Here is a 14,267-nt window from a genome sequence, read left to right as displayed (position 1 = left end):
AGATCAAAAAGAGAGGCTCTCTTTGAGTCCCACCATCTCCTGAACTGGGGAAGGTCTCTCCATATATCCACACAGTGACCCTGTAACAGAGGGGTCATCCTCTGAAGCAGATTGACACCGTGCAACATCATGACGTCATGGCATGGCCACCTTGACATCGTACGCTGCAAGGAGCCAGGTGGCAGAGCAAAATGCCTCAAAAAATACAGGGGGGGGGGGCCTGAAACTGTATTGGCCCCTAGGAGTTGGCGTGCCTGCGCTGTAAGGTAGGGCACTGTTATTATTCCCCGCCCATCTATAAGTGAGGAAGGAGGTGCCTTGAGGTTGGCAAAGTGGGGCTTAAAGGTAAAGGTAGAGGGACCCCTGACCATTAGGTCCAGTCACAGACGACTCTGGGGTTGTGGCGCTCATCTCACTTTATTGGCCGAGGGAGCCGGCGTACAGCTTCCGGGTGATGTGGCCAGCATGACTAAGCCGCTTCTGGCGAACCAGAGCAGCGCACGGAAACGCCGTTTACCTTCCCGCTGGAGCGGTACCTATTTATCTACCTGCACTTCATGCTTTCGAACTGCTAGGTTGGCAGGAGCAGGGACAGAGCGACGGGAGCTCACCCCGTCACGTGGATTCGAACCACCGACCTTCTGATCGGCAAGTCCTAGGTTCTGTGGTTTAACCCACAGTGCCACCCGCGTCCCAATGCACTGTAAGGTAGGGTTGTTATTATTCCCCGCCTATCTATAAGTGGGGAAGGGGGGGCCTTGAGGTTAGCAAAGTGGGGCTTAATTGAAGGCCATTACAGCATTTCTGACGTATCTCAGCCCAGCCCTTCCTTTTCCAGAGTCCAGCCTAAGATGCTACTTTACACTGACCTCTTTATTGACCTAACAATGCAGCCTTCTGGGTCTACTCAAAAGGAAGCCCCATGAAGTTCAATGGAACTTATGCCTAGCTAGGCGTGCACCAGATAGCCTAGGATGCAACAACATATTCCTGCTTCCCAGGCATGCAGAAGATAGTTAATGCAAGAACTGCTTCTGCTGGATTATGGGAGGCATGGAAAATGTGTGGTCCCCCAGATGTTGCTGGATTCCAACCCCCTGAGCCCCAGCCAGGATGACCAATGGGCAGGAGATGATGGGAGCTGGAGTCCAACATAATTTGTAGGGCAACAAGTTTCCTCCACCCCTGTTTTACTGGAGACTAAGGAAAGGGAAAGTTCTGTCTTAATTTTCAACATAGGGCATGGAGGGAATGACCTGAATATACATGAGAATTCTTTTGTTAAAAGCTGCTGTCCTTCACAAAGCACAGAAAGGCAGTGCTGAGCAGCAGGACCACAGCACTGCAGTTCAGTTCAGATTAAACACACTCCCAATTTATTTGTACATATTTGCTCCGGTTGCTTAAGTAAATACCACCATCAATGGTTACAAGGCTAAAATGAAAATGCTCCATCTTTTTGTAGCTCAGAAAGCAACCCAGAAATGCAGAGAGTCAATAATTTATTTCTCATGATGCCCCTTCTTTGCCTAGTAACTTCTACAAATAATACAACTGTGTGAAGTGGCATTATATACACTTAATGTATTACACACACATACACATATTAAAACGCTTTGCAGTGGGGGGAAATGCCCCTACTTCAATTGCTGCCTGAGATTTATCAAGCAGTTTGTTGTTTTCAAAATACAATGCATAGAAAATCTGAAGAGTCCTTTTTCTTTTTACAAAATAACCCCTTAAATCTTTATTCGTCCACTTGATCTTGGAAGTATTCATCAAAAGCAGATGATTTATCTTCCTCATTTTCCTGTTGGGGGGAAAAAACACACAAACCTTTAACATTTTGAGTAGTTCAAGACAGCAAAAGATACACACACTGTCAAAAAAAGGAGGAAACGTTGTTGTTGTAATTTTTCCTCATGAAAATAATAACCCCAACACACACACACACACACAATATCTTACAGTCCATAATCCAGTGAGGACACCAGAGTAAATATTTCTATCTGAAAATGGTGATAGGTTGTCTTTTCTTTTGTCTCTCTCACCCTTTGACAAGATTTAGAGAAGATGGAGAACATACTGAATGGACCCCAAAATAAGATGCAACACCCCCCACAATTTGGGTCAGTTTTCTTTCATGGCAACCCTGTATATGCATACCTGGGAATAAACTCCACTGAACAAAATGGCATTTCATGCACGGGACTGTGATTTTTAGGGTGCAAAGTCAGGGTTATTCAGGTTAACCCCCCCCAACCGAACAGCAGCTAACCCTTTTCAGGCTGAGGTCTACCTTGACACAAGGTCACTCCTCCAGCAGCTCCTTTATCAAGGTGGGCGTGGCCAGTACTGGAGGGCGATCATATCAATGGCTGCTAGCCACAACGGTTAAGGGCGGATTTGTGGCCTTAATGTTCAAGGCTGGCTGAAGCCTAGCTAATGTTGCAGGAGGACCTTGGAACTTTTTACCTTTGGCTCTTTGAACTCCAGATCCTCCCCATATTGAATGGAGAAGTCTATGTGCTGCAGTACAATATTAATGCTTTCCTCATCAGAGCGATCAAATGGCAAAAAACGGACCATGCTGTAGTCATCAATCTAAAAAAGAGGCAATAAACAGATATGGAGAGTGTGTGTGGCAACAAATTCAAGTAGCAACAGTTAACAAGCCAAACACTTAGCCCCAGAGTGCTTTACAAGTGGGAGAGGCAACTAATGCTGATGCAGTCTGCTTTAATAGGTAATGGGCCGACAACTGAATTGTGAATCAAGCCAGTTTATGAGTGACCCTTGTGTTTGCATGTCCACCTTCTTCTCTCCTCCCTTTGCACCACACCTGGATCTGGTGCAGAAGTCTCCAATTAGCCACGGTTTCCTGTTTCATCAAAACCAGGACACTGTGTTTACTGGCTATGCAAAAATACCAGATCTCAAACCAACCGCAAACCACAGTTTATGATCCTGGCTTGTTATGAAGCTGGGAGTTAACCACAGTTTCTTGGTGTGGATGAAACAGCAAAATTGTGAAACAGGAATCTTCTATTGTAGCTGTGGCTTAAATTAAAGCCAGAGCTGCAAAGGAAGAACTAGAAAAAACAAAAACTAGAAGCTACTGCATTGGGTTATTGCAGGTGGCAATTTTAAGGTATCAACTGCAGAGCTATAACTGTACTAATCTCCACTGCTGGATCTTAAAACACATCAACTTACCAACCCACAGATAGCCTGAGTTAGCTTCTTAAACCGTTTGCTTTTGAGCAAATCTGTAGAATCTTCCAGTGTAGAATACATGTCAGGGTCCAGATACCTGGAAGGTGTTGGTTGAAAAGTTAAAAAACACAGCAGTTTGAGAAGATCTTCATACTAACTGTCCATTAGCTGCACCTTATACTAGTTACTCCCCACCCCAAAATTTCTATGTGTGTTCCCTGACACAGGGAAAGAAGTCGATGAGGAGCTTTTGGTAGATCTCTGGGTGATCTGCAGTTTATCAGCAAGCATTTACAACTCCCAGCAGCTAACAGAACAACTTTCCCCACCTAAATCAGGCAGCTGAAATGAAGAGTGCTAGTCAAGAGTGGATTTGTGTGAATGTGTGTGAAATGGAACTGCGAGCTCAGCTCAGTTCTGATACCACAAGCAACCTGCTTGGATTCTAACTGTACATCTTAGACAAATGACTCTGCTTCAGCAGATCTTGGCGTTCTAGTAAACAAACAAACATGTAAGTAGATCCCAGAAGTTCGTCCCTGCCCTAAGCGGCAATCCAGGGCCGTTTCCCCTCACAAATAATTGTGCACAGGATCAGGTACACAAACCACTGCAAGCTGTCACAGAGCTAAGAACCCAACCCTGGAGGTTTGGTGAGTGGCACCAGATGTCAACCTCCACCACATGTATGAAGGTGTTCTGTATCTCCAGGTGGCTAACTTGTTGCCCTCTGGATGCCGTTGGACTCCAGCTCCCATCATTCCCAACCACTGGCTATGTTAGCTGGAGTTAGTCCAACTACCGTATTTTTCGCTCTATAAGACGCACTTTTCCCCTCCTAAAAAGTAAGGGGAAATGTGTGTGCGTCTTATGGAGGAGCGAATGCAGGCTGCACAGCTATCCCAGAAGCCAGAACAGCAAGGGGGATCACTGCGCAGCGCTCCCTCTCGCTGTTCTAGCTTCTGGCTTAGCCCCTCAGTCCCTTCCCCCACCTCCCGGAAAAGCCCCCAAGAGCTCTGCTCAGCGCTCCCTTTAAAGAATATTTTTTTTCTTGCATTCCCCCTCTAAAAACTAGGTGTGTCTTATGGTCAGGTACGTCTTATGGAGTGAAAAATACAGTACATCTGAAGGGCAAGAAATTAGCCCTTTCTGCTCTTCCGAGACTTTTTTTTTTAATTCATTTTTATTTTGGGGTGGGGAACATCTTCACCCCTCCCTTCCATTAATGCAGTTTCCTCCGTTCATTGGAAGCTGAACTCAAGTCTTCTAGTGTGGCTGGACAGTTCTGGAAGGTGGAGCTGATGGGAGTTGGTAGTGACAGGTTAGGAATATGCTGTCATATGCTAAGACAGGCTCATTGGTGCATTTAGCTTAGCACTGTCTACACTGACTGGCAGTGTCTGTCTAGGGTTTCAGGCAGGGGCCATTCCCAGCCTGACTGGGAGATGCTGAGAATTGAACTTGCTCAGGACTGGAAACTGCCACTCAGTCCCTTCCTTCCCAGATAGGTCTCAATTATATAAGCTTTGCTATATACAAAGAAGGATGGGAATTACCATATTTTTCCATCTATAAGATGCCCCCAATTTTTGGGGACTCCGATTTAAGAAAATGGGGGAGATGGACCCCCTTTATAAGACACCCACAAATTTTGGACATTATTTTTAAGAAAAAAACCTAGGTCTTATACACGGAAAAATACAGTACTTTTTTCCCCTTCTCATCTCATTCCTTTTGCCTTTTTATTATTGCATCGCTTAACCATTAATTTTTTCCCAGTTAAGAGTCACCTTAAACACTTAGCTTTTCTGCCAAACATGTGGTAAATAGGGCAGCCTGAGCCTCATGCCAGGATTTCATCCAGAGCATGATGAGGGAGGCTTTAAGATTGTGGCAGAATTGAATGTGCTGCTGCTACCTACAAACAGAGTCTTCTGTATTTGGTGGGTGGTTGTCTCTGTGGTATTCTGGGTCTGCTAGTTGTTACTGTGTTCCCCATATCTTATTTGTTTCATCTTATATTACTATTTAAGAGGATATTTTAGATAACTGATATCTATGCTGCTGTATTTTGGTATTTGACTTTTATTTCCGACATTTTTAGGATGTTACAAACCACTGAGAGATTTTCTTTGAAATATGAGGCAGTGTGTAAATTACATAAATAATAAAACATGAGATCTAGCCCCACAGCATTGAGGCAAAAAGGCCGCATTTCCACATGCTTACTTTTCAATTTCTGCTTTGGCTTTCTTGCTCAGCAAGTCCATCTTTGTCATGACATTGACTTGGGGAATCTCTAACGATATCATTGCACTCAGGGCAGCCATGGCTCCGGAAATAAACTAGCAAGAGGGAAACACACAAAAATGAACGGAATTTGAGAAGAGATGTGAAGGTGCCCCGTTCCGAAAATGCCACCTGTTTAACTGCTGCTGCAGGGATGTCTCAGGCCAGCCATTCAGCAGGGTGAAATAGGTGGCATCTGGAGGTCGCAAGGGATAGGGATATTGTAGAGCTGGAAAGAGTGAAGAAGAGGGCAAGCAGAATGATCAAGGGGGTGGAGCAACTCCCCTGTGAGGAAAGCTTACAAAAATTGGGTCTTTGCAGTTCAGAGAACAGATGATGATGTTATTATTTGTACCCTGCCCATCCGACTTATGCATGATGTGGAGAAAGCTGATAGAGAAAAGTTCCACACTTTCCCATAATACCAGAACCAAATGAAGCTCAATGCTGGAATATTTAGGAGACACAAAAGAAGGCAATTGCTCACACATAGTTACACTATGGCATTCACTCCCCAAAAGTGGAAGTGATGGCTATCAGCTTTAAAATGGGGTTAGGCAAATTCACAGAAGATAAAGCTATGTACTATGTCCAATATCAGAGGCGGGATTGCTCAGCTGGTTAGAGCAGGGTAGGCAACCTAAGACCCATGGGCTGGATGCAGCCCAATCGCCTTCTCAACCTGGCCGTGGACGGTCTGGGAATCAGCGTGTTTTTACATGAATAGAATGTGTCCTTTTATATAAAATGCATCTCTGGGTTATTTGTGGGGCATAGGAATTTGTTCATATTTTTTTTCAAAATATAGTCCGGCCCACCACAGGGTCTGAGGGATGGTGGACCAGCCCACTGCTGAAAAAGGTTGCTGACCCCTGGGTTAGAGTGTGGTGCTGATAACACCAAGGTTGCAGGTTCAATCCCTGTTTGGGCAGCTGCATATTCCCAGGGGTTGGACTAGATGATTCTCAGGACCTCCCCTTCCAACTCTATGATTCTAGTTGCTGGGAATCACGTATGGAGAAGAGGGCTGCTGCACCCAGGTCCTGCTTGCAAGTTTCCTTTTTTTTAAAATTATTATTTTTTTAAAATAAATGTTTATTGAGATTTTACAAAACAAAAAAGTCATCATTTCAAATAAATCAATCAATCAGATAAAACCCAAACAAAAAACAAAGAACAGACAAGCAAGAAAAAATACACACTTAACAAAAAAAGAAAAAGAAGAAAAAAGAAGAATCCACTTTCAAATTTCAAAATTCCATATCCCTCTGTCCTGACCTCCTCACATCTCTCTTTTTTGTGTTCCTCTTTATTCCATCAAATTCAGCAAGTTCTAACCCTTTTTCAAACCTTGCTTATAATTATATATTTCCAGTTATTATGTCTCAAATTTCCCTTATCTTAGCCCATTACTCCACCTTATATACTATGACATAATATTATTCTGTTCATATCCCCCTTCTCCTTTTTAAAATTCTTCTTTTCATATCACTTTTAACCCAATCCCACATGCCCTGTTACCTTCACTTCCCACATCATGTTAATACTCAAACATTTTACAATATTTTTGCTGCTTGCAAGTTTCCTTCCCACAGGCATCTCGTGAGTTACTGTGGGAAAAGGATAGGCTTTGAGGCAAAACCACTTGCAGTGCTCTTATTTATGTTCTCATCAACTGGTGTCTGAATGGTGCAGCGAGACTTTTTGTAGCACTAGTCCAGTGGTGGGAGGGGGGGATGGAGATTAGGGCTCCACTTGAACCAGTGCAAAGTCTTAAGTCTTCCACTGTCCAGAAATCCAGTTGCTACAGCAATACAAGAAAGCAAGCAGCCAGATGGTTAAGACAGCAGGTTAATTTGCCCCAGAGTCATATTTAGATGCCAAATTGTGTTAAGACCCTAAAAAGAAAAAAAAGGGGGCTGTCTAGATTTGTCACTTGTTGGGGGTGGGCAGAATTATAAGTTACCTTGAAGGATTCCACCATAAACTGAGAATCAACGAGAAAAACGCCACAGACGCGGAACTCCCACTGCTGAAGCTGTTCGACAAGCTGCCTCATCACTGGCAGGTGCGTGTAGAGCTCAATCTGACCTGAGGAAGGGGTCACAACTTTTAAGAAATGTATTTGTTTCATGGACTTGCACCCTGCCCTTCCATAAAAGGTTCAAGGTAGCTAAACCTCTTCATTTTTTAAACAGCCAACCTATTTGAGACCAATAAAAACAACAATATATAATTAAGAACTGAAAACAGAAATAGACAAAAATGACAGTGGTTTAAAGACAAAGGCGAAAGCAAGTGGGCCCAGACTCAGAGCAACAGGCATGAATTTTATCCTTATAGAGCAGGTGACATTCTAGCCACAAAAAAGCCACATTGGGTTTCTAAAGCCCCTACACTTGCCGCCACACCAGATCTTTTTCCGTTCAGGTAAGCAAGAGGAATGATCATAATTCAAGGCTAGATTCTAGCCAGGTAAAAGCACCTAAGGAGGTGCAGAACAGAGCTGAGGGAGGGGTTGCGCTAGTGGACGGAGGCAGGGCCTGGAGGGGTCCCAAGGGCTCTACTGCAAAGCAGTGGTCCCTCCCCACAGTGTGTGTACTAGGGCTCCCCCCACAACTGCACTAAGCTTTTGTTTCCCTTTGTTATTTTAAAATTCTTTGCTCACCTGGGCAATCAAAGAGTATATAATCGTCTTCCACGTGGCCAAGACAGCCTTCCAGCCAGTCAAAGTTACTTGCAAAGTATTCCATACAAAATACTAAGCCACCATTGGGGCCAAACCTTAGAGAATCGTCTTCCATGACATCGTCCACTTCAATTAATTCCCGGATATCTGAAACAAAAACAAAAAAGGGAGGGGGAACACAACAATTATGCTTGATTTCTCTCTCTCTCTCTCTCTATCTCATGTCTGTGTGCGTTATATTTTTTTACATCCTGCCTTTTCCCTGGACCAGAACTCAAGGTGGCTTACAAATAAAAATACAAAACACAAAAGGCAGGGGCAGGAAGGAGGAGGAGGAGCCTCATGTCTGTAGTAAATGACTTGTGCATGACAGTTTTAGTCAGCTGGTGACTGGGGAAGAGAAAGGAGGAAGGGGAAAGGGAAGTTGGAAGTGGGTGAAGGAAAATGTGGCATTTGGCAGAACGAGGGGGCATGTGGGAGGAAGGGGTGTGTTAGAGAGAGTGTGTTTTAAGGCTCTGTAGACGGAGAAGAAAGCTGAAGAGAAGGAACTTGGGAGGAGGCAAGTGGAAGTGGATGGGGTTAAGGGGGCATTTGGAGTGCTGTGAAGAAGCAACAAGGGGGCATTAGGAGAAATGAAGAGGAATATGTCAGTGTCTGTCCCTTCTGATTGTTGTTGTTGTTAACAACAGATCTTACAACAGATCTAAAATATAATAAAAACATCAATCCTTAAAAAATTCCCTAGACAGGGCTGCCTTCAGATGTTTTCTAAAAGTCAGATAGTTCTAAAAGTCAGATAGTTTTCTAAAAGTCTGAAGTTCCACAGGGAGGGAGCCACTACCGAGAAGGCCCTCTGCTGGGTTCCCTGTAACTTTGCTTCTCGCAGTGAGGGAACCAGCAAAGACCCTCAGAGGATAACCTCAGTGTCCAACTGTACTCAACCGTCTCCCCCTGCCATTTCTCAGCTGCCTCATATGAGAGAGATAAAGGATATGGAGCCCTCAAATATTCCTTAGTACCTTCACACAACATATTTTGCTCCTGATACCATGTGTTATCTTCAACATGCAGTTCCAGATTCAATGAAGTGATTTAGCAGAGATATTTCATTAACAACCAAACACCTAAACATGTACATCAACTGAATTTAACCTCTAACTAAACAGCTAACTGACAAGCTTGCAGTAAAGACTCTATTCATCTTAAATATACAATAACATGTATCATCATGGGTGTGTGTGCAAAAGGGGCCGCAGAATAGGAGAGTTGGCAGCATGGAAATGGTAGTGGTCTGTGTACAAGTGGGAATTGAGATAAGGAAGCAGCAGGAGGGAGAAATATGGGGCTGAAGGTGAAAACAGGGGTGTGCAAAGGGGAGTTGTGAAAAAAGGAGGCATGGAGGTGAAGATGAAAGCGAGAGTATTAGAAGGGGTGTAGAATAAGGGGGGGTGGCTTCATAATTGGGCAGAAAAAGTGAAAAGGGTGCTCAGTAGCTGCAACATGTGGGAGGTGGAAGATTCCAGAGATTCCCATGTGAGTGGTCTGTGTGCAGGGAGGGGCATTGCAGAAAATACCAGCTGTTGGGGAACTGCTATTGTGGGAGGCTGCTATTGCACTCATCCTGTGAGAACAGAATTCAGCAAGCCGCTTCTTATCACAGAACCATTAGTTCAACCCCCTGCAATGCAGGAATCTCAACTAAAGCATCCATGACCTGCTGCATCCCTATATGCTTCAAGCCTTGGCCTTACCTGCCATGACATCATAGTCAAAGTGTTCTGCAGCGGGATCAAGGTTCACTACCTGGACCGAGCGATTCAGTTCTTCGCAGTGTTGGACGATGGTGGAACAGTAAGTGCTCTGGAATTTAAAAAATCCAGAGCATTAACAAACTAGCAAAAGCCACCAGGAGAGTTTCTATCAGTGGGCAGGAATCCAACATCTGAGGAGAGGAGATAATTGAGACATCTCTGCCGACAGTCTCCTTTGGAACATGGGGCAGTCATTTGCTTTCCATCGAATAACATTGAGCACAATCTATCTGGGTCCTTAATAGGCATGATCAGGAGGTTTTACAGGGGTTTGGTTAAATTTTATGAATAACCATGGTTATTAATTCTACAGAGAAAATAGGTATTCTGAAAAGCTCTGAAGGAACAGCTGTCTCTACATCAGCCTGTCCATGTGACAAGTTCATCCAAGGCCTCATCTGTGTGTCTCTGCCATGTGAGGCCAGATGGGTGAGAACTGTGGAGAAGACCTCCTCAGTGTTGCCACCCCATTTACGGAATTATTTCCCCCAGTTTCGATTGCATTTGGATATCTTTTTAACACCAAGTTTGGACTTTAAAAGAAAAGATTCTAGGCATTATTATTTTTTCTAGGCAATGATATCTCTGCCAGTTTTTCCCCCTTTCATTCAGTTTTATCCCTTTAAAATTTTGCTGCTCTTTTCGCTGCACTGTTGCTTTTTTATTTTTACTGCCAACCCCAGCCAGTGAGAGTTGTGGTCCAAAACATCTGAAGAGCAGCAGCAGGAATAAGCAGCACTTAAAAACCAAAGTATACTAAGAAGCTTTTACTATGGTAAAATCGATTGAAAGTGGTTTTCGTCTGCCATCAATACTGTACATGCAACTTTTTGGACTTTATTAGACTGGGTGAGAGAAGACAGACTTTATTTGCCAAGCTCTGTATTCCCTTTTTGACGACTGTTTTGTTATCTTCTTGTTCGCTTCAATATTGTTAATTTAATTGATAGTTCAAAAATCGGTTAAGGAGGGGTAAAACCCCTTAAACAGGCAGAAAAAGAAGAATAAGCTTTTAAGATCATCGGCTGTAAACTGCGTTGCTGTGCATAGCAAGGACGGCAATTTGGGGCAGGCAGCCCTTCCAGAAGTCTCTTTGCAGCGCTCGAGTCAAAGTATCCACAAGGCCTCGGCCCGCACTCACCTTCCCGCTCCCCGCGGGACCCATAACCAGCTGCGCATAGCGAGGCATCTCGGCCTCCTTCCGAGCGCAGCGCCTGGAAAAGACCAAGCGCCACAACTTTGGCCCAACGGGCCACCCGTAGCACGCACGTACTTCAACTTCCTATCCTCGCGTCACCCGGCTCCATGGTCTGTACGTCACTTCCGCAGGTACGGCAAGCCCGAGGGCCCAACCGCAGAAAGTCAAACTTGGAGCCTCTGGGCAGGTTTGAAGAGCCGCCAGAGCCCGATCGCTCTTCTGGAGTGTTGAAGAGGGGGCGGGGCTGGGTTTCATTTCATGCCTTGGCCCCGGAGGGTTGGAAATGTGGTGGCTTGTTTGGGTTGCTGTTTCTTGCAAATGAGGCTCCAGTCCTTAAAATGGCTTTCTGATTAAGTAAAAAATATTTATTATTATTTATTTTGGACTCTGCCTTTCAGTGATAAAAGCAAATGCATGATGGTTTTAGAAATACACACACATGTATCTTGACTTTTTTTAAAAAAATGTCCTGTAAAGCCCCACAGAGCTCATCTGCACTTACTCTAGGGTCAGGGTGCATCATAGGATTGCTATATTAACACATAAAAAGGTAAAGGGACCCCTGACCATTAGGTCCAGTCACGGATGACTCTGGGGTTGCGGCACTCATCTCGCTTTAGTGGCTCTGGGAGCTTCCGGATCATGTGACCAGCATGACTAAGCCGCTTCTGGCAAACCAGAGCAGCGCACGGAAACGCCATTTACCTTCCCGCCGGAGCGGTACCTATTTATCTACTTGCACTTTGATGTGCTTTCGAACTGCTAGGTTGGCAGGAGCAGGGACTGAGCAACAGGAGCTCACTCCGTCGCGGGGATTCGAACCGCCAACCTTCTGATCGGCAAATCCTAGGCTCTGTGGTTTAACTCACAACGCCACCTGCGTCGCTATATTGACACATATTTAGAGTTGAATTAGATACAGTACATATGTATGAAAGTGTTCATCAAGGCATATACAGAGCACACAAATCCAAATGCCACAGGTTTAAATGAATCCATAGGTCTTCTAAGGCAGGGGTGTCAAACTCAAATTCATCGGAGGCCGCATCAGCAGTTTGGTCACCCTCAAAGGGCCGGTTGTATCTGTAGGACTATGTGTCCACTCTTTATTATCATAAATTATTGTAACTGCTTTTTTGTATTTTTATTGTAACTGTTTTTTGTAATAATGTAAGTAATAACTAGCTCTGAAAGCAGAAACATAGGCAGAATAATGGCAAGTAGATATTCAAATGTACACGGCTGGCTATTGTGGATTCCCACAGGTTCCTCCTTCTCCCTGGGAGCTAAACTCCAGAAACAATAAGTGAACTAGGCAAGAATTTGCTTCCTCTTCTTGCCCTCCCCCCACCTCCAAACCAGTCGCCTCAAGATCTCTCTTCTTCACTCTGCCTAACAGTAGGTTCGGCCCCAAACGCATCCTCGCCAGGCCCCTTTTCGCTCTTGTTTTTATTGCAAGGCTTCTGCACCTCGGGGCTTCTGAGGGAAGCAGCAGACACACAGCTTGCCCTTTTTCCTGCCTGCTGCGGAACAGCTCGGCCTCTCGGACCAAAGCAGGAACACGGAAGCCGCCTAAGCCGTGAGCAGCACCTGCTGCAACCCCTGGCAGGCGCACCGAAGCCAATGCGCCGGCTGCTCCTGCTGCTGCCCGCCGTTTCCTTGGAGGGAGATGGAGCACGCGCCCAACGACCCCTCCCCTCCTCCTCCTCCTCGCCGCCTGCCAGCTGGGCTGGCGGCTGGGAGGGAGCGGGGGAGGGGCCGGGGCGCGTGTGGGGAGGGGAGGGGAGGGGGCAGGGCTGCCTGCTGCAGTCACTCTGCTGCCACATGCCCCAGTCCCGGGAGGGAGAGGGAAAAAGAAGGCGCTGCTCCGGCGGAGGGATACAGCGTGCCGTATCAAAAGCGCGCTGCGCAGCCTCACACCTACAGCATTTTTGGTGAAGCCTAACTGGAGCCTGGCTTCTTCTCCCCCTGCCGCTCCCGTGCATTTGCTAGCTTCGGCGGCTGCGCCAGGGACTCGGTCAGGCCCGCGTCCCGGATCTCAGCTGGCGAGCTTGTGTGGCTGATCTTCGTGTTGGAGGGGGGCGGGCGGGCTGCAGCTGGATCACCGACCCTGTTTGGGCGCAGCTGGCCCGGATCGGTGGTCTCTCTCGCCTGCCTTCCCCCACCCCATTCACGGCTGCCTGCGCTGCGGGGTCTGGTCGGATGTCCTAAGAGGGGGGTGGGGGTGGCGAGGGAGCCCTAACTTGCGCTTTCGCTCCTGACCCTTGATCCTTCTTGCCCAACCCAAATCTTCACCCTCCGACTCAGCCACCCACGTGCCCTCTTCCCAGCTCCGGGGTTCTCGCTTCCTCTCCGCAGCAAAAGGAAGGGAGGGGAATAAAAACCCAGGGCTGCCTGTCTTTCAGAGAAGCCGCTTGTCCGGAACTAGAATATAAGTAGATATTCAAATGTACACGGGCCACATGACGAGGTCTGGCGGGCCGGATTCGGTCCGCGGGCCTTGTGTTTGACACCCGTGTTCTAAGGTGTCCGCCATTTTTTAAAAAGCAAAATTATTTATTTTACGTATTTTCCTGCTCGTGATAAAACCTTGCAAGCGGCTTGCAAGAAATATTAACATTATTGGTTTAAAAAAACTGGTTAAAAACCTTTAACATAATTAAACCCTATAAAGATTATATATATCTAGATGCAGAATAAAGAAAATGTCTGCAGCAGTGCAGATACAGTATTTGTCATTTTTGAGGTTAGTAAGTAATAGGAAAGCAGTACATCAAGTAAGCAATGGAACAAATAATAATTTACTGCCCCACAAAAGACCCCCCATAAAATAAAATTATTTTTTGTTTTGTTTGTTAGCAACCTACCCAACAGTGCATCTGCCAGAACAACATTTTCAGCAAAACTCTTGGTTACAAGTGGGAGACAAAGAAGATAAGGCCAGAAGATAATGGGGGTGTTGTGTCTGTTATCCTTATTGGGAAACGGCCCGAAGTCACCATCAGATCAAAAGTGTCCAGATCAATAGAAGACAATATATCTGGCAGATGGAGCCCCTAAGATG

At 45.6% G+C, this 14,267-nt stretch overlaps 1 protein-coding gene across 1 annotated transcript; it reads right to left on the bottom strand.

Annotated features, from left to right (window-relative positions):
• Positions 1-1,353: 1,353 nt before the first annotated feature.
• On the bottom strand, positions 1,354-11,250 carry GPN3 (GPN-loop GTPase 3). Its single transcript, XM_053368088.1, has 8 exons — positions 11,147-11,250; positions 9,946-10,054; positions 8,174-8,341; positions 7,472-7,596; positions 5,446-5,561; positions 3,217-3,313; positions 2,476-2,604; positions 1,354-1,810 (listed from the first exon to the last, which is right to left on the bottom strand). The coding sequence occupies exons 1-8, from the start codon at positions 11,192-11,194 to the stop codon at positions 1,748-1,750; spliced, it is 855 nt and encodes a 284-aa protein (XP_053224063.1). The 5' UTR covers positions 11,195-11,250; the 3' UTR covers positions 1,354-1,747.
• Positions 11,251-14,267: the final 3,017 nt, after the last annotated feature.

The sequence above is a fragment of the Podarcis raffonei genome, chromosome 16, assembly GCF_027172205.1.
Source record: "Podarcis raffonei isolate rPodRaf1 chromosome 16, rPodRaf1.pri, whole genome shotgun sequence".
Taxonomy (NCBI): Eukaryota; Metazoa; Chordata; class Lepidosauria; order Squamata; family Lacertidae; genus Podarcis; species Podarcis raffonei.
The sequence above is the reverse complement of the archived record's forward strand: the minus strand, read 5'-3'. Positions and strand labels throughout refer to the sequence as shown.